The sequence below is a fragment of the Equus przewalskii genome, chromosome X (assembly GCF_037783145.1).
Source record: "Equus przewalskii isolate Varuska chromosome X, EquPr2, whole genome shotgun sequence".
NCBI classification, from domain to species: Eukaryota; Metazoa; Chordata; class Mammalia; order Perissodactyla; family Equidae; genus Equus; species Equus przewalskii.
In genome coordinates, this window is record NC_091863.1 from 107,447,778 (window position 1) to 107,462,807 (window position 15,030).

The 15,030-nt window shown below is 39.9% G+C and overlaps 1 protein-coding gene across 2 annotated transcripts in view; it reads right to left on the bottom strand.

Annotated features, from left to right (window-relative positions):
• Window positions 1–15,030, bottom strand: part of GPC3 (glypican 3) — a 402,731-nt gene that overhangs the window by 117,611 nt on the left and 270,090 nt on the right. For both annotated transcript variants that reach the window (XM_070606588.1, XM_070606589.1), the window contains one exon: window positions 5,930–6,055. In XM_070606588.1, coding sequence (XP_070462689.1) covers window positions 5,930–6,055 — 126 coding nt within the window. The remainder of the gene's footprint in view (window positions 1–5,929; window positions 6,056–15,030) is intronic.

Genomic DNA, 15,030 nt, shown 5'->3' on the forward strand with positions numbered 1-15,030 from the left:
CACTCAGCATATAGGTCTTTTCTTCACTTGATTCCTTTACCACCAGATTGAAGATTCTGAAGGTCTTTCCATTTTGCTATGTAAGCTAGTGAAAGACTTGTTGCTGTTAGAAATTGGTCCCTAACCCCCCAAGTCCTCAAAACATAGTGCTCTTAAAATATTTTCATTTTAAAAACAGACTCAACTATTCTCCCTCACCTTTCCTAGCTTATAGGGGAAAAACAAACACTTTTGTTCACCTCATTTTTTTAAGTTATTTTGCACATCAGCAATCGGGTGTTAAGTGCTCTCTTGTTCATTCTCACTTACTGATATGCCACAGTCTAGCCCTCCAATCCAGCAGAAGAGAGAGAAAAATTGTCTCCTTACCCTACTCTTCTGCAACATCCAGAAGGTTTTGAGACAAGAACAAAACTCCTTGAGAACTAAAATAATTGCTTTGTATATTCCTGCTTCTGCCTTTCCAATTAAGCAGAGAAATCCTGGAGAGGCATCATAAACATTGGAAGACTTATCTGATCATGGAAATGAGGGAGAATTCACAGTGATTGTATGTGTCTATAATTTCTCAGGTGAAATGGCAGATAAGATTGCCTCGGAGGGAGAGGAGGCACCTTCACTGCAATTTGCCCCTGTGGATCTCAGGGAGTTTATTCTCTAACGCCAGGTACCCAGGTATTCCACTGACAGACCTAGAGTCATCCCGAGAAAATACAAAATGGATACTGATTTATAATTGACAGAAGTAGCTATGTAGAACTGTCAGTCAGAAGACAACAGCAATATTCTGGAGCTGACACCTGGATCCAGGCCCATTTGGTCCAGCAACATGCCAGAGGAGCAGCAAGACCAGCTAGGAGTGAATCACACAGGGAACTAAGGCATCATGCCACAAAGTAAAGTACAAGTAGCTGTATATGCACAATTGATAAGCCTCAAAGTCAATAGGCAAGAATAAACCCCTGTAGGAGATGCGCTGATTGTAGGAAAGGCTAGTTGACTACATACATAGGGTTGAGAGAAAAGGCTTGGGGGAGAAGTATCGCAAAGGCATATTGAGACAGGGCCAGGTGAAGGAGAGGCTAGCATTTATGTGGTGGTCAAGTATGACGGGGATGAGAGGCCTCAAGGTTTGGCTATTCTGTCCTCAAGGTTAAGGGTGAGCCAAACTGGACCCAGAGGTGGTGGGAGAAGCCTGATAGAGCAGTAGTTGCTCAGGGTTCACATAAATATGGGTGGAAAACTGATGACTGGATAAACAAAATGTGCTATATGCATACAATGAAATATTATTCGGCCATAAAAAGTAATGAAGTACTGACACATGCTACAACTTGGATGAACCTTGAAAACATTATGCTAAGGGAATGATTCCATTCATATGAAACATCCAGAATAGGTAAATCCATAGAGACAGAGAGCAGATTGTTGGTTGCCAGGCACTAGAGGAAGGGGGAAATACAGAGTGACTGCTAATGGGTACAAGGTTTTACTTCGGAGTAATGACAATGTTTTGAATCTAGATAGAGGTGATGATTGTACAACATTGTGAATGTACTAAATTCCACTGAATTGTACACCTTAAAATAGTTAATTTAATGTTATGTGAGTTTCACCTCAATAAAATACACATACACATAAACACTTGCACATGCGCTCAATACAAATGGGTAGAGCCCTTGTTGTGACACCTCTGAGGGGAACTCTCCCTGGACTGCTCACGAAGGAGGCTGGGTGATGTTTTTTCCTCATCCTTCTCATGAATTGTAAACTCTTCAGCAGGGGCAGGCACTGGACTCTACTTATCGCTGTATGCTCCACAGGGACTAGTGTATAGTAAGTGCTCAATCTTTGTTGAATGAACCTGAATTATTGGCTGTTAAATATAAAGACAAAACAGCCTTTTTTTCTCTCCAACTAGGGATTTTTGAACATGTATATGTTTAAATAATTTCTTCGTTACACTAATTTAAAGATAAACTTGATTAAACAATAAAATGGGGCTTACATAGTATCAAACTATCCAGAAGAAGCATACAAATTTTAGTCGGTTATCCAGATATTTGGCCTAACAGTTCTAAAGAGGTGTTTGAGAATGCATTTACTAAGCTGTTCACTCTTCATACAGGTATTTTTCAGTGCCAGTGCAGGCAAAGCCTACATTTAGCTGTTGTTAAGCTCAGTGTTGGCTTACTTCCATGGGTTCTTTACTTTTCTCTTGGTCTCAGGGATTCTCTAATTGAAATTCTCGGTAGTTACACAAAAGCAAAAGATGGAGGATTTTCTGCCTTTGGCAGTTGTAGGAAATCTTTGCCTGTAGGATACATGGTGGCTCACATGAAAGAGTATGCCTCACAGGAACCAAGCTTGCTAATTTGAAGATTTCTCGGCTAAATCCTGAAAGCTAATGTTTATGTCAAGCCAAGATGGGGTGGTTGTGGTGGGGGGGTGAGAAGGACAAATGACAGACTTACGTGATATTCCCTGAGACTAGATCTGTGAAAATATTCTCTTCATTCATACTTCAATTGATTGGCTTTATAAGAGAGAAAAACTGAAAGGATGTGAAATATGACCTTACTTAGAGAGACAATGACTTGTTTAACTCTTTAAAAGTTGAGAGATCTGTACGTCCACAGTTCGAGGGTATCAATAGCTCTGATAACGCAGCTGACATGGCTATCGATCAGTATTTTCTTCAGCAACGATATTTTCCTTATAACCAGGTATCTTCACCGACAAGTCTCATCCCTTTTCAGGATCCTTGATTTTTATAAATTTTCTTGACTAAAAGTAAAACATTCTCAAAGGAACACAAACCTAACATATAAAGATAACAAAGTTACACCCATTTGTCAGTACAAAGTGGCAACTGTTACTTAAGACTAAATTAAATGAGAAATTCAATGAAAAGCTCTGGGAAGAGGTTTTAACTATAGATGAGACACGCAGCGAAAAGCTAATCTTTATAAATGGTACAAACAGAGGGCACACATGTCCTCAGGCTACAGAACTTCACATTATTAAATGTATATTCCTGAGTAATTTTTTAAAAATGTAGTTTGATACTATTCCCTAGTCCCATCACTGCACTAAGTTGGTAACTTAAGTATAGGTTAATTATAACCCAAGGTTACTAACCACGGAAGAGTCACTTCCTGGATTACTTTCCCCTTATGCTGTCTAAAATATGTTTGACTTCCTTCCTTCCTCCGTCCTTCTTTCTCTTTCTTCCTTCCTTCCTTTCTTTCTTTTCTGGATAGTATATATCAACGATAAAAGTTGTTTTGAAAAAAACAGACTTTTCAGAAGTATAAATGTGAGTTAGGAATAACAGCTTTTCTCCAAACTGTAATATTTATTTTATGCCATTATTTTGTTCAATACACTAAGATATTTAAAGCTACCAAATTAAAAATTTTGTCAGTTAACAGAGTTCTTTTAATGGTGCAAAGGTGCACTTGGCTAACTTTTGGACTCATTCAAGTTTAGCAGGCTTTGGATTCCACCATTGGGTAGAATAGGACTTTCTTGGCCTCAGGGCAACATCCTTCACGAAAGTACACCGGACAGGAAGGAGTTTATGTGAGGAAAATTCAATTTTAAAAATACCACTCATTCAAGAAACGTAGGCCTGAAAAGAAATTCTTTTGAATTAGCTAAAACTGGACCATCTGATTTTTTTTTTCTTGAAGAGCAATAGAAGATATATCCACAGGGTTACCACATTTGCCCCAAACAATCACAATGAAGAAACCAATGTTAGCGCTTGACACATAGTAGGTGCTCAAATATTGATTAAATGAGTAAATAAATAAACGATTACATTAGTAAATAAATATATCATAAACTAAAATTCTCTTTTTCATAAGAGACCATGGTTAGAAGATACGCTGCTTAAAACAAATTCGTATTCAGGAGTTAGTCATCTTTTACCATGTCAACATACCAGTGAGTGAGAAACCACTGGGATGGTTTCTCATCGAGTTTATGCAAGAACCACATATTTGACCTGTGGGCATTTTCTTTTTCAAATGTTATATTGTTTTCACCTGTTTTAAAGCATCTGCTTTTTATAAAGCCAAATACCAACTGCTTTTCTCTGACAGTTTAAAACAATATGTCATAACAATTAGGTACATTTTCATGATTCTACTTAGTAGCTGATGAGCTTTGAGGATGATAAATACACATTATTTCTGCAGAGTGCTGCATGGGGCCATTAATCCCTCCAGCCTGACTCATATTTGCTAGAGGGAAGTCGATCTCCATGCAAGTTCGGTGCCTCGTCCAGGGTGGCCTGCCACCTCAGTCTCATTAGCACCTCATTCTCATTGTCCGAGGTCAGTAAAATAGCTTAGTGGAGAAACAAGCTGTTTTCAGGCATGCTTTTTGCCTCGCATTGGGAAGAGGAGGGGTGGAGAGGGAAGGGAGAAAGAGAAGTAACATGAATCGAGCTTCCAGTATGTGCCAGTCTGCCAGTAGCTTTACACTTCCAGCCTCACCTAATAGTTCCAACAACCCTGTGAGATGGCCTTCCCTTGCAGAGGAGGACCCTGAGACTTTCTAAGTTAAGTGACTCACACAAAGCCACACACAGTAAGTAGCAGGACTGAGATGCGAACCCAAGTTTATCTGGCTCCAAAGCCTTCTTGTGTCCATTACATTACATTGCTAATTAATTCCATTTAGCATCATGATTAATTATCCCATGTCCTGATATTGGGTCCCACTAGAATGTAAGCTCCTCAAAGCAGGTAACTTGCCTGTCTTGTTCACCCTCACGTCCCTAGCACCTAGCTTGGTGGCTAACACACAGTATCTTGAAACATAAATTTGAAGGTATGAATGAATGAATAAATCAACAAGGAAAAAAACACACAGATTGTCAGAGCTAAAGGAGCTCTAATCCAACCAACTCATTTTTTAGATGGGGAAACCAAGGCCCAGAGAGATTAAGTCACTTGCCATAGGTTACGCTACTCATTAGTGAAAGATTCAGAACCCGAGGTTCAGGTCTTTTCTGTATTCTCTCTATAACGCACTACCACTTGTACAAACATCTGTGAAAGCGTGTTCGTCAACTCCATGTGGTTTCCTAAGCATTCTACCCTCCTGCCTTAATTCCTTAATTGCAAGCTATTCCTCACACATGCAAGGCAATGGAGGTTATCAATGCCATTAGCCCACTAGAATAAAAGCTCCATGAGGAGAGGAAATTTTGCCTGTTTTGTTCACTTCAATGTGACTAGCACCAAAAAGGTGCTCAGTAAATATTTGCTGAATAAATGAACATATATTACTTGCTTTCCAGCAATGAGGAAATTCTTCATAGACAACGAATATTAGCATAGATTATACTAACACTCAAATGATCAAACATTTCAGTAAACTTGCTCAGTGAAAGGGTACTCCTCTTTCCCTCCCCTTTCTTCTTTTCTCCATCTTCATCTATAAAATGGGGAAAAATAACAGTATTTATTTAATAGGATTGGTGGAAAGATAAAAGAAGTAATACAGACAAGCACTTAGCATGGTGCTTAATATGTAGCTAACTCTCAATAAATGATAGCTATTAGTATGAATATGATTTCTTCAAATCAATCAATCAATAAGGGCCCACATAATGAGGAGATGGAAGATGGCAAAGAAAAGAAAAAAAACAGTTGTTTTAAGGTTTGCACTTTGTAAAATGTTCCTGAATATATAGTTCTCTGTGCTTCAAAGTTTGTAAATTCTATGAGGGCTATAAGTTATAGATGGCATCTGGCATGTCACAGATGCTCATGTTTGATCATAGATGTATGTTTTTTCTAGAATTTGTCTTGTGAAATTCATGGAGGCAGAGAGAAGACAGACCTAACCTTGAGATGAACATATGATGGTTATTCCTCAAATATTGCTATATTTAACAGACAAAAAAGATTACCTCTCCACGAGCTCTTGTCCATTCCAGCAAAGAGTGTCGTTTTCGGCCACAGGGCTATGGCTGCAGATGTAGCCAGGCAAAGCACTATAGAAGCTGATGAAAGATTTCAACTTTTGAATTAGTTCCCTGAAAGAAAAACAAAACATCTGTGCATTAGAGGCAAGTAAACCCAGTATGAGAAAAGTTTAATTTCCTTATCAGCATGACAAAAGGCTCTGCCAGGCTGATTAGAGCAATAAATGATTTTTAAAGACATTCTTGGCTACAAGGCCACAATTTAGTTTTTTTAAAAAATCAATAAAATGATATTAGAAAAAAAGTTGCCTACCATATAAGGTGCTGTTCCTATCAGAAGGATGATTTAATTCCAACATCCATTTTCTAACACGGTCAGCTTCCATTTTTTGTTCAGAATGCTGTTACCTCCATTCTCAAAGGTGCTGATTACAAGGCACACTGGAGCACTACATATCTTTTGGTTTCTGAGTGTAATTGAGTGCATTGATTGTAATTTACAATGCTATTACCCTAGAGATGGCCCCTTTCCATACAGGCTCTGGCTAATAGTTGCAGATCAGAATCGCAGGGTGCTCAGAGCAGTACAAGCTCTATGAAATTCTCCTGACAATATCGTCAGAGAAACTCACATGTGCTAGAGGAGGAAGGTTTCTTTGTTCTTTGTCTGTATATTGTTCCTCTGAGGGGCAGAGAGGAGGGAGGGAATCCTAGTATATTTTATTATTTATTTGCTTTGGTTTTATGCTATATATAATAAGACGAGTGTGTGTGTTTGTGTGTGTGTGTGTGTGTGTGAGAGAGAGAGAGAGAGAGAGAGAGAGAGGGAGAGAGAGACGGAGAGAGAGAGGGAGCAAGCGAGTGCGTGCTATATGCAAATATTTACAAACACACACACATAAATACCCAGCAAAATTTTTGGCCTATTATCTTGTTTCAGGTAGACATAGACACACAAAATAAGACACTATAGACTCAAAAGAAGTGGATATGCTTATAGAGAAATGTTAAAATATCTCTGCAATCGGTGTCCAGTGATAAACAAACCAAAATAAAATACTCTTTATTTTCTAAAGCAAATGTTCCTAGTAGAAAGGAAGTTAAAGCGTTCTTCACATCCAAGTCTATCTTAAGTCTCCGCTAAGTTTTTGGAGACTCTAGCCAGGGAATTTGCTGGCAGTGGAGTAATTATTCAATGCTGTCTCCAGGCTAAGAATGGACTGGCCTGATGCATAGGCCTCTGGAGGAGCCAGAGGCCTGAATCTCATTTGGACACTGGTGGGAGTCCTGAGCCCAGAAATGCCTTTTGGGGGTTGTTCTCAAATCTGGCCAAAAGAGGAAGACTGGTAGAAATTATTTTCTTGCATTTAATGCCATTTTCCATTTTATTACCATAAAAAACGATTCATTTCAAATAATGATTTAAAAGAGAGAGAGTGTCTACAATACTCAGCACATCTTCACAAAGGCTTAGGTCACAGTAAAGCCGGGGTGATGAACAGAACAACTCAAGAACTGTTCTTGGGACATAGATAACTCCTGATACCCCAAGAGTTGCTCCCTGCTCTGCTCAAACCCCCTCGTAGCCTACTCCTGGTGGCTGAGCTCCTTCAGTCCCCGAAGTGAAGAGGCTCAATACGGGGCTCTGAAAATAAAAGTCAACATAATAGCTTCTCACAGAGGAAAAAAATGGGTTCAATTAACACTAATAGGAGAGATGCTCTATTTTACAAGGTAATAATACAGTTCCCAAGAGTGGAAACTGAACAACTGAAGGCTGAGGCTGAGTAATTCCCCCTGCTCCGGGAGGAAATGGAATATGGCCATTAGTCTAGGGGAAGCGATGGCCCTCTCTTTAATGAAAGAGTTTCCCTTAGGCTTCCTCCTACCTCTAAACTCTCTCTCACTAACATGGCACATGGCAAGAAAAATTGAACTCATAGCCAAGCCTTCCAATTTGACTTCCCTAGAAGTTGAAAAAAAAACACTCCAAACTTCTCCAAACCTCCCAACCCCTGCAGTTTTCTTGGTTGATCATAAAGATATCAACAAGTTGGAGAAGATTCAGAGAAGGTCTGTCTAAACGTGGAAGGGATGAGAGGCTGCGACAAATACAAGCCCTCCCACTTTAGTATGGAAGGATATGACTCGGCGAGGTCAAGATAAAAGTCCAAGAAAACCACCAAGAATGTGAATAATGTGAACACAGTCTGGGTCATCAAACTCTAGAACTTGGGGGAATCTCTTTGAAACTTGAACAAGGTAACTTGGGGAAATAAAAGGCCATCCTACTCCATAGAGTACTCATTACCTCCACAGGACACACAGGATGGCTCTAGGAAGAGATTGTGTTTTCAAACTTTGCTTCTTAATTAGTTATTTTGAATTTAGAATACAGTTTCATTGAGCAACCATGCTATAATGATGGGTGGATTCTCAGAACAGCCCCTTAAAACCTGTTCAAAGTAGTAGCTAAGAGCACTGATTTTGGAGTCTGACCCATGTGAGTTTCAAATGCCAGCTACTCCCTCACTTACTTAGTAGCGAAACTTTAGGCAAATTCTAAACTTCTCTGAGCTTGAGTTTCCTTATCTGTAAAATGAAGCTAATGATAGGTTTCTGCGATGACTAAATGAGACAATACATGTAAAGTGTTTAGCATACTACCTGACACAGAGTAATTCCCCCACAATTTTAGCCATTGCCAACATTACCATTATTATGAGCCTATAGAATATAAATATATGTATGAAATACGTATTATATTCCAGATAAATTTATGTGTGCAAGATAATTAAGATTTCTTCAAGTTCCAGATAACTTTACATGCACAAGATAAATAAATCCTTCATCTTTTGAGGTGGGTATTAATGAGTACAACCATGTTCTCTGCCAAAATATTTTTACTAATATTCTTTTTCAAAGACTAGCTAGCTATTGGGCTGGGTAAACCACTGAACTAATCTGGTAAAGCAGTTTGAACATTCTTTGGTAGGAAGGTAGTGGTGGCCTTCACAGAGATTTGTGTCTAAGAATCAAATGGGGAGCATCAGATATGGAAGGCCAAGATGAAGTTGAGTTTAAAAAGGTAGATTAGGGGTCCGGCCTGGCGGCGTAGTGCTTAAGTTTGCGTGCTCCGCTTTGGCAGCCCAGGGTTCACAAGTTTGGATTCCGGGCACGGACCTAGCACTGCTTGTCAAGCCACGCTTTGGCGGCATCCCCATAAAATAGAAGAAGATTGGCATAGATGTTAGCTCAGGGCCAATCTTCCTCACACACACACAAATAAATAAATAAAAAGGTAGATTAGTCATCAAGGAAATGCAAATCAAAATCACAGTGAGATGGCACTTCACTAGGATGACTATACTAAAAAAGACGACAAGTACTGGGAAGGATGTGGAGAAAATGGGACCCTCATACATTGCTGATGGGAATGCAACATGATGCAGCGGCTCTGGAAAACAGTTTGGTGGTTCTTCACAAAGTTAAGCATAGAGTTACCATATGACCCAACAATTCTACCACTACATATATACCAGTGGTATATAATAAATAAAAACAATAAATAAATAAATAAAAACAAGTACTCAAATAAGCACATGTACATGCATGCTCATAGCAGTACTATTAACAATAGCCAAAAGGTGAAACAAGACAGATGTTCATCAACTGATGAATGGATAAACAAATACATATTCTATACAATGGAATATTATTCAGCCTTAAGAAGAATTAAGCATTCATGCATGCTACAATATGGGTGAACCTTGAAAACATTATGCTAAGTGAAAGAAGCCAATCACGGAAGACCACATATTATATGATTCCATTTATGTGAAATGTCCAGAATAGGCAAATCTATAGAGACAGAAAGTAGATTAGTGATTGCCTAGGGCTGGGTGGATGAGAGTTGGGGAAGGATAGCTGAAGGGTATGGGATTTCTTCTCGAGGTGATGAAAATGTTCTATAATTGATTGTGGTAATGGTTGCACAACTCTGTGAAAATACTAAAAACAGTTTAATTATATAATTTAAATGGATGAATTGTATGGTACATGGATTATATGTCAATAAAGCTGTTATTGACATATAACCTGAAAAAAGGGTAGAGAAGAGGTGAAATATATCTCAGAAAAAGAGAGGCTTACCTACTATGGGGAGGGATGCCCCCTCCCCTTGGAACAATGGGAGGAGACAGGAGAGCTGGGAAAGAGCCAGCTTTGGAAGGACGTGAAAGAAAGGCATGGGTGAGGGGTGAAAAGAAAAATTGGTAAGAGCAGCAATTTCAGCACTGCAAGAACCATAAACAGTGGTTAAAATTTATTTCTTCCTTTAGCTTTTAAAATGAAGTCTATTGGTTTTCTTTCTCATGGTAAAAGAAATAAATATATGCTCCCTATGGAGAATTTAGAAAATATAGAAAAGTAGAGGGGAAAAAAACCTTATTCATAGTCCTACCAGTCAGAGTTAATCACTGTTAATATTTGGATATATTTCCTTCTAGGCTTTTCTTCCCAGTAAAGTTTTATGTTTATTTCTCTAAAACCTATTCTTCCTGATAGGCTTGTCACTGAGTTCTTTTTGGATCTCAGTATATATTATTCCCATTGGAACCCACCTAGAATCCAAGGTGGATTTGATTAGAAAAGAACCTTGGAATAATGAAATAAATGCTGGTTTGCAAATAATTTCCAGAACCCATGGGATAAGGCAGTACTCACCTTTGGGAGAACAAAGAGCAGGGCTCTAGCACATCTAGCAAACTGGCCAATACCTCTGAGTTCCCAAGTACAGTATTATAGTGCAGGCCATTCCTTTATGCAAAACTTTCTAAATGCTATGGGAAAATAAACCTGAGTTCCCAAAAGAAACTTTCGGAGTTTTGAAAATAAATCCAGATATACTATTTTGCAGGGTAGAAGAAAGACTTTCTAAACTGTTGGAGAGTTAATGAGCTTTTCAAAAGACCACAACAACAGGTGAGAATGTCCTCTGACACCACAGTCCCGCAGGCAGCAGAGTGTGACCGGAGTAGTTTGCCTCCTACGGAGTTCAGTGGGCCTCTCTCATTTCTCCTCTTCCTTGTCCTTGTCTCTTCTCATCACTCCTTTCTAAATTTGTTCTGGCATGGGAATTAAGTGTATTTTATTTTTATCTTTTCTTAAATAAAGCTTTTTAGCTCTCTACTTATAATTTTAAAAGGAGGTGAGTCAAATCTTTCTATTTTTCTCTTTAAAGAAAGACACCTGAAACTAAATTGTGACATATTAATTGCCCATGTACGACTCACTCCAGATTTCTTATCTTTGTGTTAGTAGCCCATGGCAGACAACAAAAGAATCTCCACCCATGAACTAAGGCAGTCTGCTTAACCGAATTGTGTCTAGAAAAAAAAAAAGAGAGATAAAGTTTGGACGATTAGTTGCCCAGAATGAAAAACAATTTGATTGAGGGGAATGTTCTTTGATTCCAATTCTACTTTATTCTAATACATACATGCCAAACATACCATTTGACATATAAAGAGTGGAGCCTACAGCTCACACTTAGGACAAACCCAACACTTGTTTATAGTGGTCTGCTTAGTAAGAGTCTCTTCCTAGAGGTTTCCATTCCATGTGTTAAATGTTGAACTAAAGAATAGGGCCCCTTTGGCCAGGTGGTGCAGCGGTTAAGTTCCCACGTTCTGCTTTGGTAGCCCGGGGTTCTCCTTTGCCGGTTCGGATCCCGGGTGCAGACCTATGCACCGCTTGTCAACCCATGCTGTGGCAGGTGTCCCGCATATAAAAAAAAAGTAGAGGAAGACGGGCATGGATGTTAGCCCAGGGCCAGTCTTCCTCAGCAAAAAAAAAAAGAAAAAGAAAAAAAGAGGTGGTTTGGTGGCAGATGTTAGCTCAGGCCTAATCTTCCTTAAAAAAAAGGATAGGGCCCCTTTGCACGCATGAGCCATTTTGAAATATTGTGGCTGGGTGCGTGTGATCTTCCCTGGAGGGCTCCACCATCCTCCAGAGGAGCGTCCCCTTCTTGGCCTGTGGGGGAGGGGGTACCCTTTGCTTTCTTGCAATGATTTGCTTGGGCAGGCACCAAAGCAGCACTAACTGGAAAGCAGCCTCTCACCCCTAACTGTAGATCCTCAACTTTTCTCCTTTATCATTAAGGTTCTTTTTTTCTTAATATAAAGTAATATGAGCTCTTTTTAAAAAAAAACTTGAAAACACAGAAAAGCACATAAACTATAATAATTACAATCGTAATGATGCAGGATCCTGCTTAATTCTGCTGCAGAGAACCTTTCACAGTCTGACCCCAAATTATAATTTTCTACCATTCAGAGACTAGCCCATACTTTTTCTCATCCTCTTCCTTTTGCCTGGAATGCCCTCTTTTCTCTCCTCTATCTGTTGAATTTCTACTATTCCTTCAAGGCGCAGCTCAAAAGTTATGTTTTTCAAGAAGCAGTTCTTGACTCTCACAGGACAGCTGCTAACTCCCCCAGCTGTGATGCTGGCGCCCTTTTGCACATAGCTCTGTTTGTGCACTCACCCCCAATGTATGAAAATTATTTATTTGTGTGCCTGTCTCCCTAACCAGGCTAGGAGCTCCTCCTATTCATCAGAGCCTAATCCTTACACAATGCTTAGCATATAGATGGCACTGACAAATGTTGAAAGAAGTAGAATCCTATTTAGGGCAGAATGACTTGTACCAGACCCGAAACTGGTTGATTCACTCAGGACATACTTTGTTGTTTTGTTCAGAGGGTGGAAGGCACCATTGAGCTTACAAAGCTGCCTAGCCCGACCAGAACAGCAGTCTGAGAGGGAGTGGGAGTAAGCATTGATTTTGAACCAGGGAGCTGAGATCAGCTTTTGTTCTTTTCTCTTGAGGTCATTTACTAGTGTCACCTAATCCATTGCCCTTTTAGACCAAGTCAGAGGGGAAGAGGAGGAGGGTGAGCAGAGGAAGGGGAACACCGGAATACATAGATGTAACTTCACAAGGGTGGAGGGGCTGTGTGACTTTCTCACAGGTTAGCAATTGGGCCAGAGCTTGGTATACAGATGCAGGATGAACTATTCAACTATAGAGTTGAGGTCTGGAAAAAGGAAAGATGTTGCTTATGTATTTTATCAAATTTTATGGGGCATACACAGACGACATGGTAAACAGTATCATCAGGGAAGTGGTGAAAGAGACATTCAAGAAGGCAAAGGAGGGAGAGGCTGACATATGAGACATGCTGAAAATACTAGAGCTGGAAAGGACTGTGAAAATCTCATTTCTTCTATTCTGATCATACTTCTTGTGCATCTTGTCCTACCCTCACTGTTTTAAATCCAATGACAGATATTTTCAATATTTATATCTTAAAGGAACACTGAATCCCATACATAGGCCACGAGTTGAGTATCAAATCGCCTTCAAACTGAACTAAGCTATTTCTGAGATTAGTTGTGTGTTGCAAACCACCCAGTTGGGGGCAGACAAAACAAACAGATGACTCCTGAATGCTACCAAAGGAATCCTGCAATTCTTTGTGTGTTGTTATTTTAATAAGGCAGAGGGCTTTTCAACTCATAATCAGATTCAGACAGCTTGCTCACAACCTCCAAAGGCTGAATGCTACAATAGGGTTCCTTTCCAATTATTATATTTTTAACCACAAAGGATGGAGCTTGGGCATGGGTGTGAGGGATGCTGGAGGCACATATATTTTTCTGGACAGTGTGAAATGTTGTCCAGAACATACTGAGAAATTTATAGAGGTACTAACACTCTGCCAAAACAAACCCTTCTAACAACACCAGGTTGCAGGCGGCAGTGCATTTAGCAAGAGATCATCTTAGTCTCCAATTCTCCCCTCTCCCTAAGAGGGTTTACAATGCCTATTTGAGAGAGTTAAATGGAATCAGACACTCTCCTGTTATTGTTATTGCTGTTGTTGTTTAAAGATTTTATTTTTCCTTTTTCTCCCAAAGCCCCCCGGTACATAGTTGTATATTCTTAGCTGTGGGTCCTTCTAGTTGTGGCATACGGGATGCCGCCTCAGCATGGCTTGATGAGCGGTGCCATGTCTGCACCCAGGATTTGAACCAACAAAACACTGGGCCGCTACAGCAGAGCACACGAACTTAACCACTCAGCCATGGGGCCGGCCCCTCTCCTGTTGTTTTGTTCTCGTATTCTGCCAGAGCATTCAGAAAGACTAGGTCCATCTCAGACTCTAATGTTTCAGTTTGCAAAAAAAAAAATGAGAAATATTATGGGACATGGTCATGTTCCTAACACCCAAAGGAGTCCTGCCTGACCACCACTTACTGAAGTCTATGGCTTTGCAATTTTACTTGCTATCTTTTCTTTTCTGTGGGGGTTAGCAATAAGTTCAAAAATGAATTGGGGCTAGCCTCATGGCATAGTGGTTGGTTCTGGCATGTTCCGCCTCAGTGGCTTGGGTCCATGGGTTCAGATCCTGGGTGCGGACCTACACTGCTTATCAAGCCAAGCTGTGGTGGTGACCCACATACAAAATAGAGGAAGATTGTACAGATGTTAGCTCAGGGTTAATCTTCCTCAAGCAAAAAAAGGAGGAAGATTGGCAACAGCTGTTGGCTCAGAGTGACTCTTCCTCACCAAAAAAAAAAAAAAAAGAATCTAAGCAACCTGCCAAATTCAGGTGCCCAGCCAAGAACTCATTTACTAATTTCTTCCTTCCCTGGAGGAATTAACACTCAGAGAGCCCTCCCTGGTAAGGAGAAAGGGAATAGGTCCCAGGGAGCCCAAGACAGAAGCCATGGCAGCAGGGCCTTGATAAACCTCCTACTTACTCATAAATGTGTCTAGGTTAACAGGGTAATCTCAAAATGGGACTGGGTTGGTGTGTTTTCTTTGAAAAAGCTCTGCATGTGATTCTGTTACAAATTCATACAGCACCTTTTCCATGAAGCTTCCACAATACCACCCTGGGCAGGGGTTCTCTCTTTCCCCATAGGCTGCCTCTATAGACTGCATGTTCTTTTGCCCTTCTAAAACTGTTTGGGAATTATTTGTATTTAAGTCTATTTCCGCATTAGACTGATTTGGA